A 14,208-nucleotide genomic window follows, 5' to 3' on the forward strand; every position below is an offset into this window, starting at 1 on the left:
CCCTCACCCTCACCCCTCCATACGGATGCTCCCACTCAGACAGCAGGCACACCCAGACTTTCTGCACGACCACCTCAACATCCACAGGCTCCAGACCACTGCACAGAGAGCTGAGACCAATTCTCTTAAAACAATATGCCACTAAACACACCTCTTTTTTTTTCATCCTCTTTCTTGTGAGAGTAGAAACAAATAGCTCAAACGTGAGAGGCAAACGGGAGTCTGGTCCGATTTATAACAAAAACTTGATACGTCGATGCTATGACTCAGTGTTGAATCATCAAGGTGAAGCATCTAAAACTGACAAAAGACAGGCCTGACCTGTGATAGCGAGAAACACATAAATAACCCATGGATACCGCTCCTGAGCAACACACAGTATTCAACAGCCAGGATTTCTCTTGATGTTGTGGATGAAATAAGAGTTTTAAATGGAGTTTGTTTTATCTAAACTAGAAAAACTTTCAACTTTTAAACTTTCAAACTGCGTCTGTAACGTACATGAGCAGCCTCCAGAGGGAAATATTCACGGGCCACACAGGAGAGCACTATCTTAAACCTCAAAGAACCGATCTCTGTCTGCAGCTCACGATTGCATTCATCTCCTGTTCACTATTCCTGTAGTGCTGGTGGACTAAAGCTGCATCTCCCTGCTGCTCCATAACACTTTACACTCTCTCTTTGCACCCTTTGATGTGTTTCCATCATGATGCCAACAGAAGAAAAATATCAGCAGAATCCACAACCATATGCATTTTTTTTTAGCGCAAACACCACAGAGGTGCTCGCATTCATCCGAGTCTGTAGACAAGTTAATGAGACCGTGTTGTGCACTAAGACTGCAGAGCTGATTTTATCGTTGTAATAAAAGGGGTTTCAATATCAAAGGGAGGAAGATGCGAAGCCACTAGATTTAGTGATTATCCTCACGAGGAATACATAAAACATGCACTACACTGTTCTATTATGCGAGAGCTTTAGAAATGTTCCTGTTGTGTGATGCGTGTGTGATCACATTAGGAGCTGTGCGAAATCTGCATGCGCACGCCACATCAGACACAGGATAAGTACAGAGTAGAGAGGCCTGGCTTTTCTCTTAGCAGCAATATTACTGCATGTTAAGTACAACCACGGCAAATCGTGTTAAGTAGTGCACTTTTCAGAAACCCATTATGAGTTTCTGATGCTAAAACAAGACGAAAAAAGTCTTACCTTTGAACTCAAGGAGTGGTCGAAAGTGCGGGTAGAGATGTAGCGTAGCATTCCCCTGTGAGAAAGGAAAAAAAGACAATGTGAGAAAGAACTTGATGAGACAAATATTAATCTGCCGCTTTCCCTGAGCTCCCAATCCTTTAAAACAGAGTCCTCTCTCTTCTCAGTACTTCGCACTCCGTCTTGTGCTGCAGCTCAGTACGCCCGCTTTAAGCTCTTCCTGTACATACGAGATAATCCTTCCACTCTGCAGTCCTGCACTGCAAATATAATATTCTTCTTCATCACCTTCACCACACCAGAGGCAAAGGGGAAGGATGAGAGAAGACGGAGAGACAGGTGTCTCCCGAGTCTGTTTATATGCTCTCTCTGTGTGTGTGTGTGTGTGTGTGTCTACAACAAAACCCCTCACTGGAGCAGCATACAGAATGAGAAATCACCACTGACTGAGGGAGTGCCTTCCATACACCCTGACATGGAACGTATCGCTTCATCAACCTTTATGACTGGCTGCAGCTTCACTTCCCATTACTGAAGTTAAAAAATTCAAAACATCCCTCATCCACAAAACTGAGAGCTGCTGCCTGAATATGAAATACCGTGAGTTTACACACACGGATAAGATTTGTTTAAAAAGCAGTAAAGTGGAGCATGCAACTCAAAGCTGGCTGTAGGAGGTAGCTATCTATGTTCACAGTTCAAGTGTTAGTTGGTGCTTCTTCACATCAGATCTCATACACACTGATGTGACGGTGCTGGAAATGTTGGCTGTTTTCATGCTCTTCTTACCGTCAGTGATTCTCTTTTGCGGCCACTTGTGATGAATTTAAACCCCTGCGTTTCAATGGCAACGCCTGTTGTCTGTATGTGCTCTTCAACGTACCTAAAATGACAGCAGTAGGCATCAAATGCATCAAAAACTTATTTTTTTTCTTTAATATTGCCTTTATAAGCCAGCTAACAATTATTTCCATCATCGGTTTATCTGTTGATTATTTTTGCAGCTTATCATTAAATAGTTTAGTTTTAAATGTCGGAAAATAGTGAAAAAACACTGAAAAAATGCTGAATTTTTATTATACATTTTCATATTTCAAGATAATTTTTTTTAGTTGAGTTACATTTTGTTTTTGACACATGATTGGGAAATCCTAGTGCCCGCAAACCAGCCATCATGGAGAGCAACACAATGAAAGTTCCTAATAGAGATGTATTGTAATAGTAATAAGAGTGGCACGCAGTAGGGATCACACCTCCGCCAAGGCCAAACAATTCTACACATGAAGGAAAACCCCTGGATCTGCCCCTTTAACCGGATCTGCACCAAAATGAAATAGGTCCTTCCCCGGCCTGTATCACCCATCCCTCCACCGAGGTGATTGCAAATCAATTCAGTACCTTATGCTAACAAACAAACAGACACGTGAAAACATTACCTCCTTAGTGCAGGTAATAATAATAATCAGACTCGACTTAACTTGATTCTCACCACAGTAACTTGAGACTTGCTTGTGACTTAATCCCACTGCTGCTCCTCAGTCAATGAATTTTCTGTCCATCAACTAATCAATTAGCTGTTTAGTCATTTCAGCACACTCCAGTTTGTGAACCTGTGTTTCCTGAATTAACGCCTCAGGAGCAACAAATCCCACAGCACACTGTAAAAACCTATTTAAAATATACAGACAGCCAGATAAAACAAACATTTATACACTCACCGCTCACACAGCCTGCACACCTTCATGCTAAAAACACGTGTGGACCCCGTTAGCTCTCCCCCAGCTCTAAATATGTGACGTCAGTGACTGTTGATTGACATCCGTGCTCCTCATTGAGGTAGAGGAAATGAATGCTGAGGGTAACATTTCAACTATAACAGACACAATTTCCACCCTTAAAACAAAATAATAGGGTTGTGTGATTTAACAATTTCCCCATATTTCTATGTTGTATTAAGCCATTGGGCAGCGTTGTTATCAATTAGTAGGAACAAAGATGAACTGTGTTCAAACCACAAAGCACTAAAAGTCATGTGTGAAGATCATACTCCTGTCCAGAGGCATTGTTAGGATCTTGAAACACTGGGGGCTTGGCCCTGTTCAGAGAGCTGAGAGCTGCACCATTTTCAAGTTATTTCAGAGAACAAAACCAAAAAAAGATGTGAGGCACAGTGGTCTACTGAGAGGTTCTGGTCTGGTGCGTAGGCTGGCTTTTACAACATGAAATCAGAATAACAATCTGAGTTCTTATTCAGCTTTGTTATTATTTTTATTTTCAGCAGCAGGAGTAAAAAGCCTAAGAAAAAAAATAACAAGCCTTGTCGTTGATGAAGCAGCTATATACTAGCTTGTATGTTGTCTGAGTGAATTAGCAAGCTAGATGCCTACAATGACAAGCCACTCCTCCTGTCACCGAACTCTCCTTCACACATGGAGCAGAGCATGTGAAGGTCAGGCAGCTGAGTGGTAGCGCGGATCCCGTTAAAAATAAGATGTATTACCAGTTAATGAAGGAGCTCTTCCCTGCAGAGTGGTTACCCATTATCATCACAATGATTTTCTTTCTGGGAGGCAGGAGCCGGACTCCGAGGCTGCTGGCGATCTTCACCAGGCCTGAAAACACACATGTACACATGCAGTAAGCAGAGCATGTAGCAATTTACAGTAAGTGACATCATCACAATGTAACACATTCATCTGGTCCTAAAATGTAATAAAAAAGACGTAAAGGTAACACTTTATGAAAATGGAGACAGTGTAGCTCTGATATATTTCCAGTGAATTAATTCCAATTAGTAGTTCTGGGAACCTGAAGGGTTTTCTAGTCAGTGCAGAGCCGGTTTGTCTACAGGAAAGCGCAGAATTGAATATGTATGATGAATAAAGTTTCTAATAGTAACGTGGGTTTGTCTGTTTAACATTAGTCATTATTTTCTAGGGGATTCAGAACAATCTGTTGTTGACAGGCCTGTTTCTCTCTTATCTGTTGACTAGAGTTAACCAACATACTGTAATAACCACGACAGGACACATGGTAAGGCTCCTCCTCAAAGTGCTTTAAGAGCAAAGTCTGCACACACATAGTGATCAAGTGAACTACACAATATCATGGAGGGACTGCTGAAGCACAGGTCCAGGGGGTAAGGAGCCTCTGTCTGCCTGATGACATTTCTTTTCGGAAAGTCAATCAAACAACTACAGAAAGCTGCAAATTGACTACATAGAAACTCAAAATGACTACAAAGACATGCCAACAGAGAGATGCAAACCAACAGGAGGACTCAAAACTCCAACAAAGAGACTCAAAAAGACTACAGAATATTCAAAATGTCTATAAGGAGATGCAAAACAACTACAAACAGACTTAAAGTGACTACAAAATACTCAGAACTACAAATAGACTCCAAATGACAACACAGAGATATAAAATGACAACAACAAAAAAGAAACAAACAACGACCGCAGCTCTCAGTCCTGTGTCCTTGCGCCTACGTCGGGACGCAGGGGCTTTGGATTTTACTTCAGGGGCTCATTATCTCATAATCCGTCCATGCACAGCGCACAGTACAACAGAATTATTGTTGAGGACAGAGAGAGAGAAAAGCAGGACCATAAAAGCAAGAAAAACATCTGTCTGGTTCAATGTTAGCGTCATGTGTGAGGCACGGGTGTGGACAGGTCCAGATACAGGCGCTGAGCTCGGCGCAGCAGAGGAGCCACACCAGTGTCCAATGTCATGTGTTTGACACTGACAGACAGCTGCTGCTCAGCACCTCCTACTTTACATATGAATACCAGCAGCATTTCACTGTTGAGTTCACTGCAAACTTCAGGCCGAGTCCCACTAAGCACTAAGTTACATAACATCACAACTATGTGTGTTTGTATCTGCTTCATGCTCCTAACAAGGCTGCAACATTGACTCAGTATAAACCCGGGTTACTGATTATTTACCGTTTTCGTTGTCGACATACAAACTGTGGCATTCTTTCAGTATCCTCTCACTGGGTGTGGTGATCGCAGACTCCAGGGGGTTTGCCACAGACCGGGGCTTTCTGGACGACATTATGCACCCAGCCACCAGACGTCTCTCTGCTGTTTCCTAAACCACCCGGGGGAAGAGTTTCACGGTTGCACAAAGACTCTCATGTGCGGATGAAGCGCCCCCCTGCGGCCAATGGCTGATTGGTTGGTATTCAGATTCCTACTCAAGTAAAAGTACCACCATGTCAAAAATGTGCCTGAATTCATTCTGCTACTCAAGTAAAAAATATCAGCAGCAAAATATTCTATAATATAATATAAGTAGGCTCTCATTATTGAGCAGAGTGACCTCTGTCAGGTTTATATCATTAAATATCTTACATATCACTGGATTAACACATTAGTATGTAAGCAGCATTTTAATGTAGTTTAAAAAAAAAAAAAGGAGCTATAGGCCTTTAGCAAAAATTTTATATTTTCTTGAATCCCAATGTTCAAAGTAACTAGTAACTAAAGATCAATGAAGTGGAGCAGAAAGTGCATTTTTTCATCTGGAAAAAAAATGCACTTGTTTTTTCTTTTTTAAAGAAAATACACGTTTCCTCTGAAACTCGTCCCCTTACTGGTTTTTATCTGGAATATAGTGGAGCAATGGTGGAAAGTAAATGGTGGGATTTAATGTAACATCTGATCAATGAGCAGCACATATTCAACCCACTGTGGTGCCCTTGAGCAAGGTCCTTAACCCCACCTGCTCCAGTGGAGCTACACTAGTGATTTGGGGGATTCATATTAACAATATAACATTATAATCAAAAAATAGATTATGATGTGTTATTATAGGTTAGGCTAAGACATTACTGATCCCTGCTTGGAAATTCACAAGCCAAGTAATTTACCAGTGGCAACATTAAAGTGATGTACACATCAATGGATCAATAACTGTAATATCATAATATAATGCATATCATTCTGAAATGATCCACTCTGCAGAAACAATACTTTTATCTTCAGTACGACACATTTTGATGATGATACTTTTGTTCCTTTACTCAAGTTGTCAATGCAGGACTTAGACCTATACTCGACCCTCGTACCTGCCTTGAAACTAAGCCTAAAGTAAATGTTAGCCAGGTTCAGGCTGCGTTCACACAGTACAGAGTTCTTAGTTCATATGCTTCAGTAAAATACCACAATATAAACCTATTCCATCCAAGTCTCACCTGAATAGAAGGACAGAACATTACAGAAGTAAATGTGCTTAAAGTGTCATAAACAAAAGTTCAGCAGAATGGTGCTACATTATTGTATTATTGTATTATTATATTGATGCATTAACTTAATGTTTAATGTCATGTTTTAATGTTGTAGATTGTCAAGGAGGAGTTAAATTTATTTCCTGATAGGTTGTTTAATGTTCAGTATAACAAGTGTACATATTTTATTTAATATATCTGTAAAATAACCAACGATGGCTCTCATATAAATGTAGTGTCAAGTGTAATAAAAAAAGAATTGTATGTAACCTACAATCTATGTTGTAGTGCCAAGAATTCAACTCTCTCCTCAGGTGCACCCTCCGTAGACTACGTTTACAGACTTGTAATTTCATTTGTAAGATCATCATTTTTATTTTTGATATTAAATCCTGTATTTTATTTGGATTTAGTGCCTCCAACTGTATTTTACATGGTGTTCCCAGAGATTCAACAACTATTGTCACATGAGTGTTTGTTTTATCTGCTGGCTGTGCAGCAGCTCCAGGATATGTGTACAGATAACTTACTCATTACCCCATGTCTGCTGCTCACAAAACTAAAACAGAACTGTAGCTTCATTATTAAGAAAATAACCGGCTGGGGTCAATTTAATGCTCAAATGATCGTGCTTAACAGTGTGTCCTTAAAAGCATCATTGTAGTTATGTAGTGATGTTGGCAGCAGCTTAAGGCAAGAAAGTTTTTCAACCCTCGTCACAACCATTAATGTGACTGAATAATCTTATAAGACCATGGTAAATAGAAAAATGCATTTTTTTACAATAATGTTTTATATAGTTATGAATGAATTTTGATTTCCTTTTACATTTTCTGCTGACTTGAAAATAAATAGTTTTCAGAGAACTTAAAACAAGCTATGTATACATTTTTCTAATACATTTTTAAACAAAGTAATCTTTTACATACACTTAAATAGATTGTCCACAGGTATATCAGATCAAATAAGTGTCCTTCAATTTAGACAACAAAGGGTCAACATTAATTCAGTATTTGGGTCAACAATCCCATCATTACCCAGGGGCAAGCCTCAGCACCATGGAGGAATGTGCTATAATGAGTCCCCCACCCCCATTAGAGCTGAGATTATATGCTGCACCTTACAACAGGCTGCCATTATCTAAGTTCTTCGACTGAAGAGGAACATCCATTATCAAAGGTTTATGCAAACATTATTTCGCAGAACCCTCCAAGATGAGCCTGACTGAGGGATCTGGTGAATCCAGGAGAGAAGTAAGTTTAATATCCAGCATCTAATTTGATTTACATGCTGAATAAAGTTTAAATTAAACTCTACCAAGTTTAATTTGGGGAGTGACACTGTGGACTACAGCAACATTTCTACACAATTGTTTGTTTTTGTGGAGTGAATGAGAGCAGCATGACTGTGAATGGAATTTAGTTACGCATTTCTTTCTAACAATTCATCAAACACCACATTTCCCGACAACCACGCTTCCATCAAACAGTGTGTGGTTTTGCAACAGTGCACTGTTTGTTTTTCACAGCAAGTTTTTGGATTCGCGTTGTGGGTTTTATAAACCACCCGAGACGTTTTGAACTTCAGCCAGTTTGCTGTTTGCTCTCCACACATTCAGTCACATTTTATTACTGTCACAGACAGCAGTAAGATAACAAAGGTATATGTGCAGGTGGCTGTGAAGTATGTAATCAAGTATCTCTGTAATCAAATGAGGTCTAAATTACATCCTACTCTCTATTGGGGCACCATTGGTTAACTGAACTGGCTTTATCAATAGTTACTAATGTTTTATAGATCAGTAAGAAGCCATTAATAAGAACAGGTTTTGGGTTGCCAGGTTGTGAAAAATGCCTCTGGTTGGTGTTGATCGTTACTATTTGATAATAATACAGTTACAAATGGTTTCTCACTTTCCTATCATCCACCATGTCTTCAAATAAAGATATTAACAAGCAGGTCGACAGGAACAGCCTTCATGATGAAAAAGATAAAGTGTCCTGCTGGAGGAGGATAAAAAAACACCAAACATTTATAAAGCCCTGATAAAGCCTCAGATGGTATAGGCTACCATTTCATCCATCCTGCAGAAATAAATAAGAAAGCTTTTAGAATATGGAGCAGTTCATGAAGTTTGACTGTTTGCCCTTCCCCACTTAATCCATTCGCCTTTTATCTTTTAACTAAGACATGAAACTGAAGCTGCTGCAGAAACTGTTCAAGTCACTTCACCAACTGCTCTCACAACCTCTGAAACACGGGGGGAGCCAGTATTCTGCATCACGATGAGCCTGTTCAGTTATCACTGTGTGTGCACTCTTGTTTTCTCTGTGTTTTTACATCAGTATCTAACAATTTATAGGGCTTAACAAGAAAAAAGCAACAAACAAGCAGTACAGGTTTTTTAGACAAAGCACCTCCCTCACTTCTGTTTGTGACTCTGTTATCCACAGCGAACGAGCAAAACCTGCATTCAAGGTTTTTCTTTTTATCTTACTATTTCATGTCTGTTGGAAAATACTGACTCCCCTTTTTTCTTTCTTTCTTTCTTTCTTTCTTTCTTTCTTTCTTTCTTTCTTTCTTTCTTTCTTTCTTTCTTTTGAAGAAACAAACCCAATCTGAATCCAGCATTTTGAATGCTATGAAATCTTGATTAACATGGAATAATGTGGTCGATTTACCACACCTTCCACTGCCACTTTATGACAATAGATCAATTGTATTCATTCTCAGGATAAACTCATCCTCTCGTCAGATTTAAGTTGAGTCCTGTTGGGAGGAAACTCTTTTACGTGTAGGATATTCTGCACTCAGCAAAACATCAGCGACAAAATGACAAAAGATAATTTGGATGAATATCAACCTCTGCTTATTAAAGATATCAGAGATAGAAAGCAGCCAAAGGTATGTGGAGTTTAATGCCAAAGCTGAGCGATCAGATGCAGCTTTCTGTCCATGATTGTAAGAAAATATTTGTTTTGAACGACTTGCATCTTCTGTGTCTGTTTTATTTGCAGTTTCCAAACAAATCACTTCTGCTGGCTGCCTGTGCGGCTTGCATAGGGGGAACCTTTCAGTATGGATATAACATATCTGTCATCAATGCACCCACAGTGGTAATAACCCTGCTGCCTCTCACTGGACCTTTTTCTGCACGATATTTCAATTGAATCATTTGAATTGCTACCAGTTATGATAATGTTATGAATGGGAAGTGGCCAGAGCAAAGTCTTAAGCTCACAGATGCTCTACAACATGCGATATACAATACAGCTGTGCAGTATTTCTGCATGAGTGTGGACACTTTTATACTCATGCTACAAAGACATATTTTCCCATCACCAATACACAGCACATCTCCACTATTGTGATGTCTTATGCATGCAAATATATATCTTTGTGGTATGTGCATTCTTCTTCTTCTTCTATTTCCAGTATGTGCATAATTTTATCAACCAAACCTGGAGGGAACGTTACCAAACTGGTATCTCAGAAGATGTTCTCACCCTGCTTTGGTCCACTATTGTGTCTATATTCACCTTAGGAGGATTAATAGGAGCAACGATCAGTGGGACATTGTCTGTGAAGCTGGGGAGGTATGGACAAAAAAAAAACATGCCGAAAGTTGTTGCTTTACCTTTTGTTTTCTGCATTAAATATTTACCATTGTGATGTGTGTGATTTTGTTCCAGGAAAGGGACACTGATGATCAATAACACATTTGCATTAGTGGCCGCTCTGCTGATGGGTCTGAGTTACCCTACAGGATTATTTGAATTACTCATAATTGGACGTTTTTTCACTGGACTAAATGCAGGTAAATAACTCAAGAACACATTCAAAAGCTTCACTTTACATATTTGGTGTCAACATTGCTTGTCAAACATCTGAAACGTGGCTTTAATCATGTCTGGTTTACTTAGGCATTGGCATTTGCGTTCAACCTCTGTATTTGGGGGAAATAGCTCCAACTGCATTTCGTGGCACCATGGGAATGGGAACCTCGGTTTTCATCACTGGTGGGATTTTGACTGGACAAGTGATGGGCCTCAAGTAAAGACTGGTCACACAGAGTTCATAAAATATTAACCTTTCACCTGCATTGATTAAAGATTCTATGCCATTCAAAAGGATGTTGATCAGACATTTCGCTTGTGATTTTAACAGAGAGCTCCTGGGCAGGGACGAGTACTGGCCCATCCTTCTCTCCACTACGTGCATCCCAGCGATCCTGCAGCTCCTGATCCTGCCCTGGTTCCCAGAGAGCCCCCGCTACCTGCTAATTGACAGAGGTGACGAGGAGGGGTGCAAGAAAGGTAAACTGACACAGCAAACTCTGCATCGTTTCTTCCCTTTCTAAATCAGTGTGATGTTATCTGCAGAGATTGATTTAATGCACATGACACTGTAGTTGAAAAGGCTGAGGACTCCCTTTGTCTGGCATCACCAGAGGCAGAGACATTTTGTCTTCATGGCTTTGAGTTCAAGCATGTGATCACATTCTTCCAACAGTTATGTGAAAAGAAACTGGTTCCAGACCCTCTGATAAGACCCTCAGAAACAGACTGATCGAATGAGAAGAATGAAAGACTACAATCACCACGTGTGTCATGTGCTTTCCCGCATGCAGCCCTAAGGCAACTGTACGGTGTGGAAAACTGTGATGGTGAACAGGAGGATATCCAGAGGGAGAAGAATAATTTAGCAGGTTTCCAGGCCAAGAAACCCTGGGAGCTCTTTGCCGATCGCAGTGTGCGCTGGCAGCTTCTCACTGTCATACTGCTCAACATTGCACAACAGCTGAACGGCATCAATGCTGTATGTACATTAGTTGTCCTGCTTCTCTCTCAGAATCTATTCCTCTATTCCCATAGTGACAAAAAAATTTTTAATTTGTATATTGGTTTTCATGTCTACACTTCCTGCAGATTTACTTCTACGCAGGTTACGTGTTCAAACAATCTGGTATTCCTGATGATAAAATACCATATGTGACTGTTGGCACCGGCGCCTGTGAATGCATCACTGCTTTAACATGTGTAAGTATGAGCTTCACATTACATTTTTAAGTATGCTACATGCTATAGCAAACTGATGAATAAGGAGAGGGGCACAGGAAGTTAGATAACTCCTGAAACAGAGAAAAACAGAATAGTCAGAATGGCTTTACTTTGTCTTATATAAAAATATAAAAGTTGTTTTACATAAACATAAGAACACTTAACATAATAAATGTGGTTAAAGGGAAACTGTTAAAACATAACACACAGTAAAGAAGTTTAAATAAGTTGGAATAAAATTGCTAAAACTGGACATGACATGTGAAAACCTAAACCAAAAATACTGTACAGCAGGATCTGACATAACAAAACACAACATCCCATGAAAGGTCTGAGCAAAGTCAAGGGAAGGTTTTTTTTTCCTAGAGTATCTCTGGTCTTGTGACATGCTGTGTGTCTCACAGGGTTTGCTCATTGAATGCCTGGGAAGGAAAGTGCTCATCACAGGAGGATACACACTGATGAGTATCTGCTGCATTTTATTCACGCTGACGCTCAGTTTTCAGGTAAGACCAGACGTGGTAAAAAAAACAAACAAACAAACAACAACAACAAGAGAAAAAAACATTGTTTCATGCATTTTCATATTATTCCTAATTTGTGTTGACACTTATTTTGTGTGATTTCCTTTGCTCCTAGGATGCCAGCCCAGTTTTTCCGTACTTGAGCATGGCGTGTGTTTTTGCTTTTATCCTGAGTTTTGGCTTAGGACCAGGTAACTGACTCAATTAGTCTCTTCTTCTCACTTTGAAGACTTTTCCTCTGCAGCTGCTGTCACACAAGTGATTTCTTTTGTTGTTTCTTCTTCTGTGAAGGTGGCGTGACTAACATCTTGAACACTGAACTCTTCACACAAACCACACGTCCTGCAGCGTACACGATCGCAGGGTCTGTGAACTGGTTAAGCTTCTTCTTCATCGGCCTGGTCTTTCCTTTTATTGTGGTGGGTTTTCCAAAATGATCGACAGTATATCTTCATGTACCTGCTGCATTTAAAATACAGATGCAAGACTTGAATGTTTCAAAGATTTGGGCTCACTTGTGTTGTATTTGCACAGATCGGACTTCAGCAGTACTGTTTCCTGGCGTTCTTGGCCATCTGCTGCTCAGTGGCTTTGTACCTCTGCCTTTTTGTTCCTGAAACCAAGAACAAAACCTTCCTCGAAATCCAGAATGATTTCCAGTCCGCCAGCAACAGAAGGAGTGCTGACGTTCCTGCAGCAACACTATCATCAACTGCTATATGAAATGAAACATGAAATGTAACCCATGACCCATGACACATTTATGTCACAAAAATTAGTAGTTTCCATGAATATTTATGATCCAAACACATAACACAATACATGTGTTTAGGCAAATATATCATAACACTATATGATAGTGTAAATGATGGTGCCTTGCTAGAACTTCAAAGATGCACTGGGTTGTCATGATTGCATCTTTATAGTTCACCTACAAACATTAATTAAAGTGAGCCATATATTTAATATTTTGGTATGATACATTTTGGTTTGTACAACTTTTATAATGGGGGTTTTACTGAGATTTTGCAATAAAGAACAATTTATGGCAAACATTTCATAACAAATGTCTCACATTTATAGCAGTGAAGCTGTCTGATTTCAGTTTTAATGGACAGCCTGACCTTTCAGCATGACCTGCAGAACAAAGGGATCGTTGAAGCATGTGACAGGGGGAACGGCTGCACAAAAATATCATGCATGTCTTCGCAGGTGTGGTAAGAGTATCAGAAAAAGTCGAGCTATGGTAACATGACCTACATATTATTATTAAGCAGAAAAAAACATTATATAGGTGAAAAAACTAAATCAGCTCTTATGACCATCCTTTCTTTATAAGAAAGTTTTCTTTGAGGATTCAAACCAAACTTAACTGGAATATCCTCCTGATTGTACCATAACAGTATCACTGTAGGCTGCTGTCATTTTTCACAGTTCCAAAAATGGGACAATATTTAATCGAAAATCTATTTGAGTCCAAATAAAATTGTTTTTAGATTGTAATTAGATGTACAAGCAAGCAAAGGAGGCTGACTACTTATTTACAGTAATCCTACTGAGTCCTGGTTGTGAATATTTGGTAAAAATTCCCAAATCTTATAATAGGCTTAACTTTAAAACTAAGGTAGCCATGAGGAAAGTGTGATAAGACCAGATTTAAATATTGTATTGGTATTTCTCTCATTGTCAATTGTCTTTGTCACGAGCATTGACCATACTGGATTAACCAATGAGGGGAAACCAAGAAGATGTAGGTCGCTGTTCAACATCCATTCCTCCTATTATCTGTGCATTGTGTAGGTGTTGTGTACCCCCTTGTCTTCACATGCAATACACATAATAGTGTGCTTAATTATATTTTTTCTAGCTCCAGAAACAGCATACTTAGACTGCAACACTACATGGTCCAAGGTTACACACTATACGCAACAGAAAAAACAATAATAAAGGTCTTAATATAAAGTTTTGATGCAGGTCCCCTAAACAAGACAGGGCTTCAAGATTAGGTAATGATTGAGGACTTGATTTAAGGTGTTTATCATTTCACTTAATATTGGTTCTTAGTGGTGAATAAATAAAATAAAATAATGAAATAAAATTGACAAAAAGTTGGCATACAGTAAACCTGGGATTTTCAGGTGTCCCCTCCGATTCGGCCTCGTATATCCAGTGA

At 39.5% G+C, this 14,208-nt stretch overlaps 2 protein-coding genes across 3 annotated transcripts in view; one reads left to right on the top strand and one right to left on the bottom strand.

Annotated features, from left to right (window-relative positions):
- LOC111660338 (uncharacterized) overlaps positions 1 to 5,323 on the bottom strand; it is an 11,704-nt gene extending 6,381 nt beyond the window's left edge. Inside the window, exons 1-4 of the mRNA XM_023413581.2 lie at positions 5,166 to 5,323; positions 3,713 to 3,824; positions 2,002 to 2,095; positions 1,213 to 1,267 (exon numbers count right to left, since the gene is read on the bottom strand). Coding sequence (XP_023269349.1) covers positions 1,213 to 1,267; positions 2,002 to 2,095; positions 3,713 to 3,824; positions 5,166 to 5,277 — 373 coding nt within the window. The 5' untranslated portion in view covers positions 5,278 to 5,323. The remainder of the gene's footprint in view (positions 1 to 1,212; positions 1,268 to 2,001; positions 2,096 to 3,712; positions 3,825 to 5,165) is intronic.
- Positions 5,324 to 7,597: 2,274 nt separating this feature from the next.
- slc2a11b (solute carrier family 2 member 11b) lies at positions 7,598 to 13,102 on the top strand. 2 transcript variants are annotated; one of them, XM_023413494.2, is made up of 12 exons: positions 7,598 to 7,704; positions 9,469 to 9,567; positions 9,887 to 10,047; positions 10,144 to 10,268; positions 10,375 to 10,504; positions 10,619 to 10,767; positions 11,082 to 11,269; positions 11,380 to 11,490; positions 11,916 to 12,017; positions 12,151 to 12,226; positions 12,327 to 12,454; positions 12,570 to 13,102. In XM_023413494.2, the coding sequence occupies exons 1-12, from the start codon at positions 7,666 to 7,668 to the stop codon at positions 12,756 to 12,758; spliced, it is 1,497 nt and encodes a 498-aa protein (XP_023269262.1). In that variant the 5' UTR covers positions 7,598 to 7,665; the 3' UTR covers positions 12,759 to 13,102. The 2 variants fall into 2 exon arrangements, with proteins under 2 accessions (XP_023269262.1, XP_023269261.1); XM_023413493.2 differs by lacking the exon at positions 7,598 to 7,704 and adding an exon at positions 9,017 to 9,355.
- Positions 13,103 to 14,208: the final 1,106 nt, after the last annotated feature.

The sequence above is a fragment of the Seriola lalandi genome, unplaced genomic scaffold (genome assembly GCF_002814215.2).
Source record: "Seriola lalandi dorsalis isolate HSWRI2012SDOR001 ecotype SW California unplaced genomic scaffold, Sedor1 jcf7180002054517, whole genome shotgun sequence".
In the NCBI taxonomy this organism is placed as follows: domain Eukaryota; kingdom Metazoa; phylum Chordata; class Actinopteri; order Carangiformes; family Carangidae; genus Seriola; species Seriola lalandi.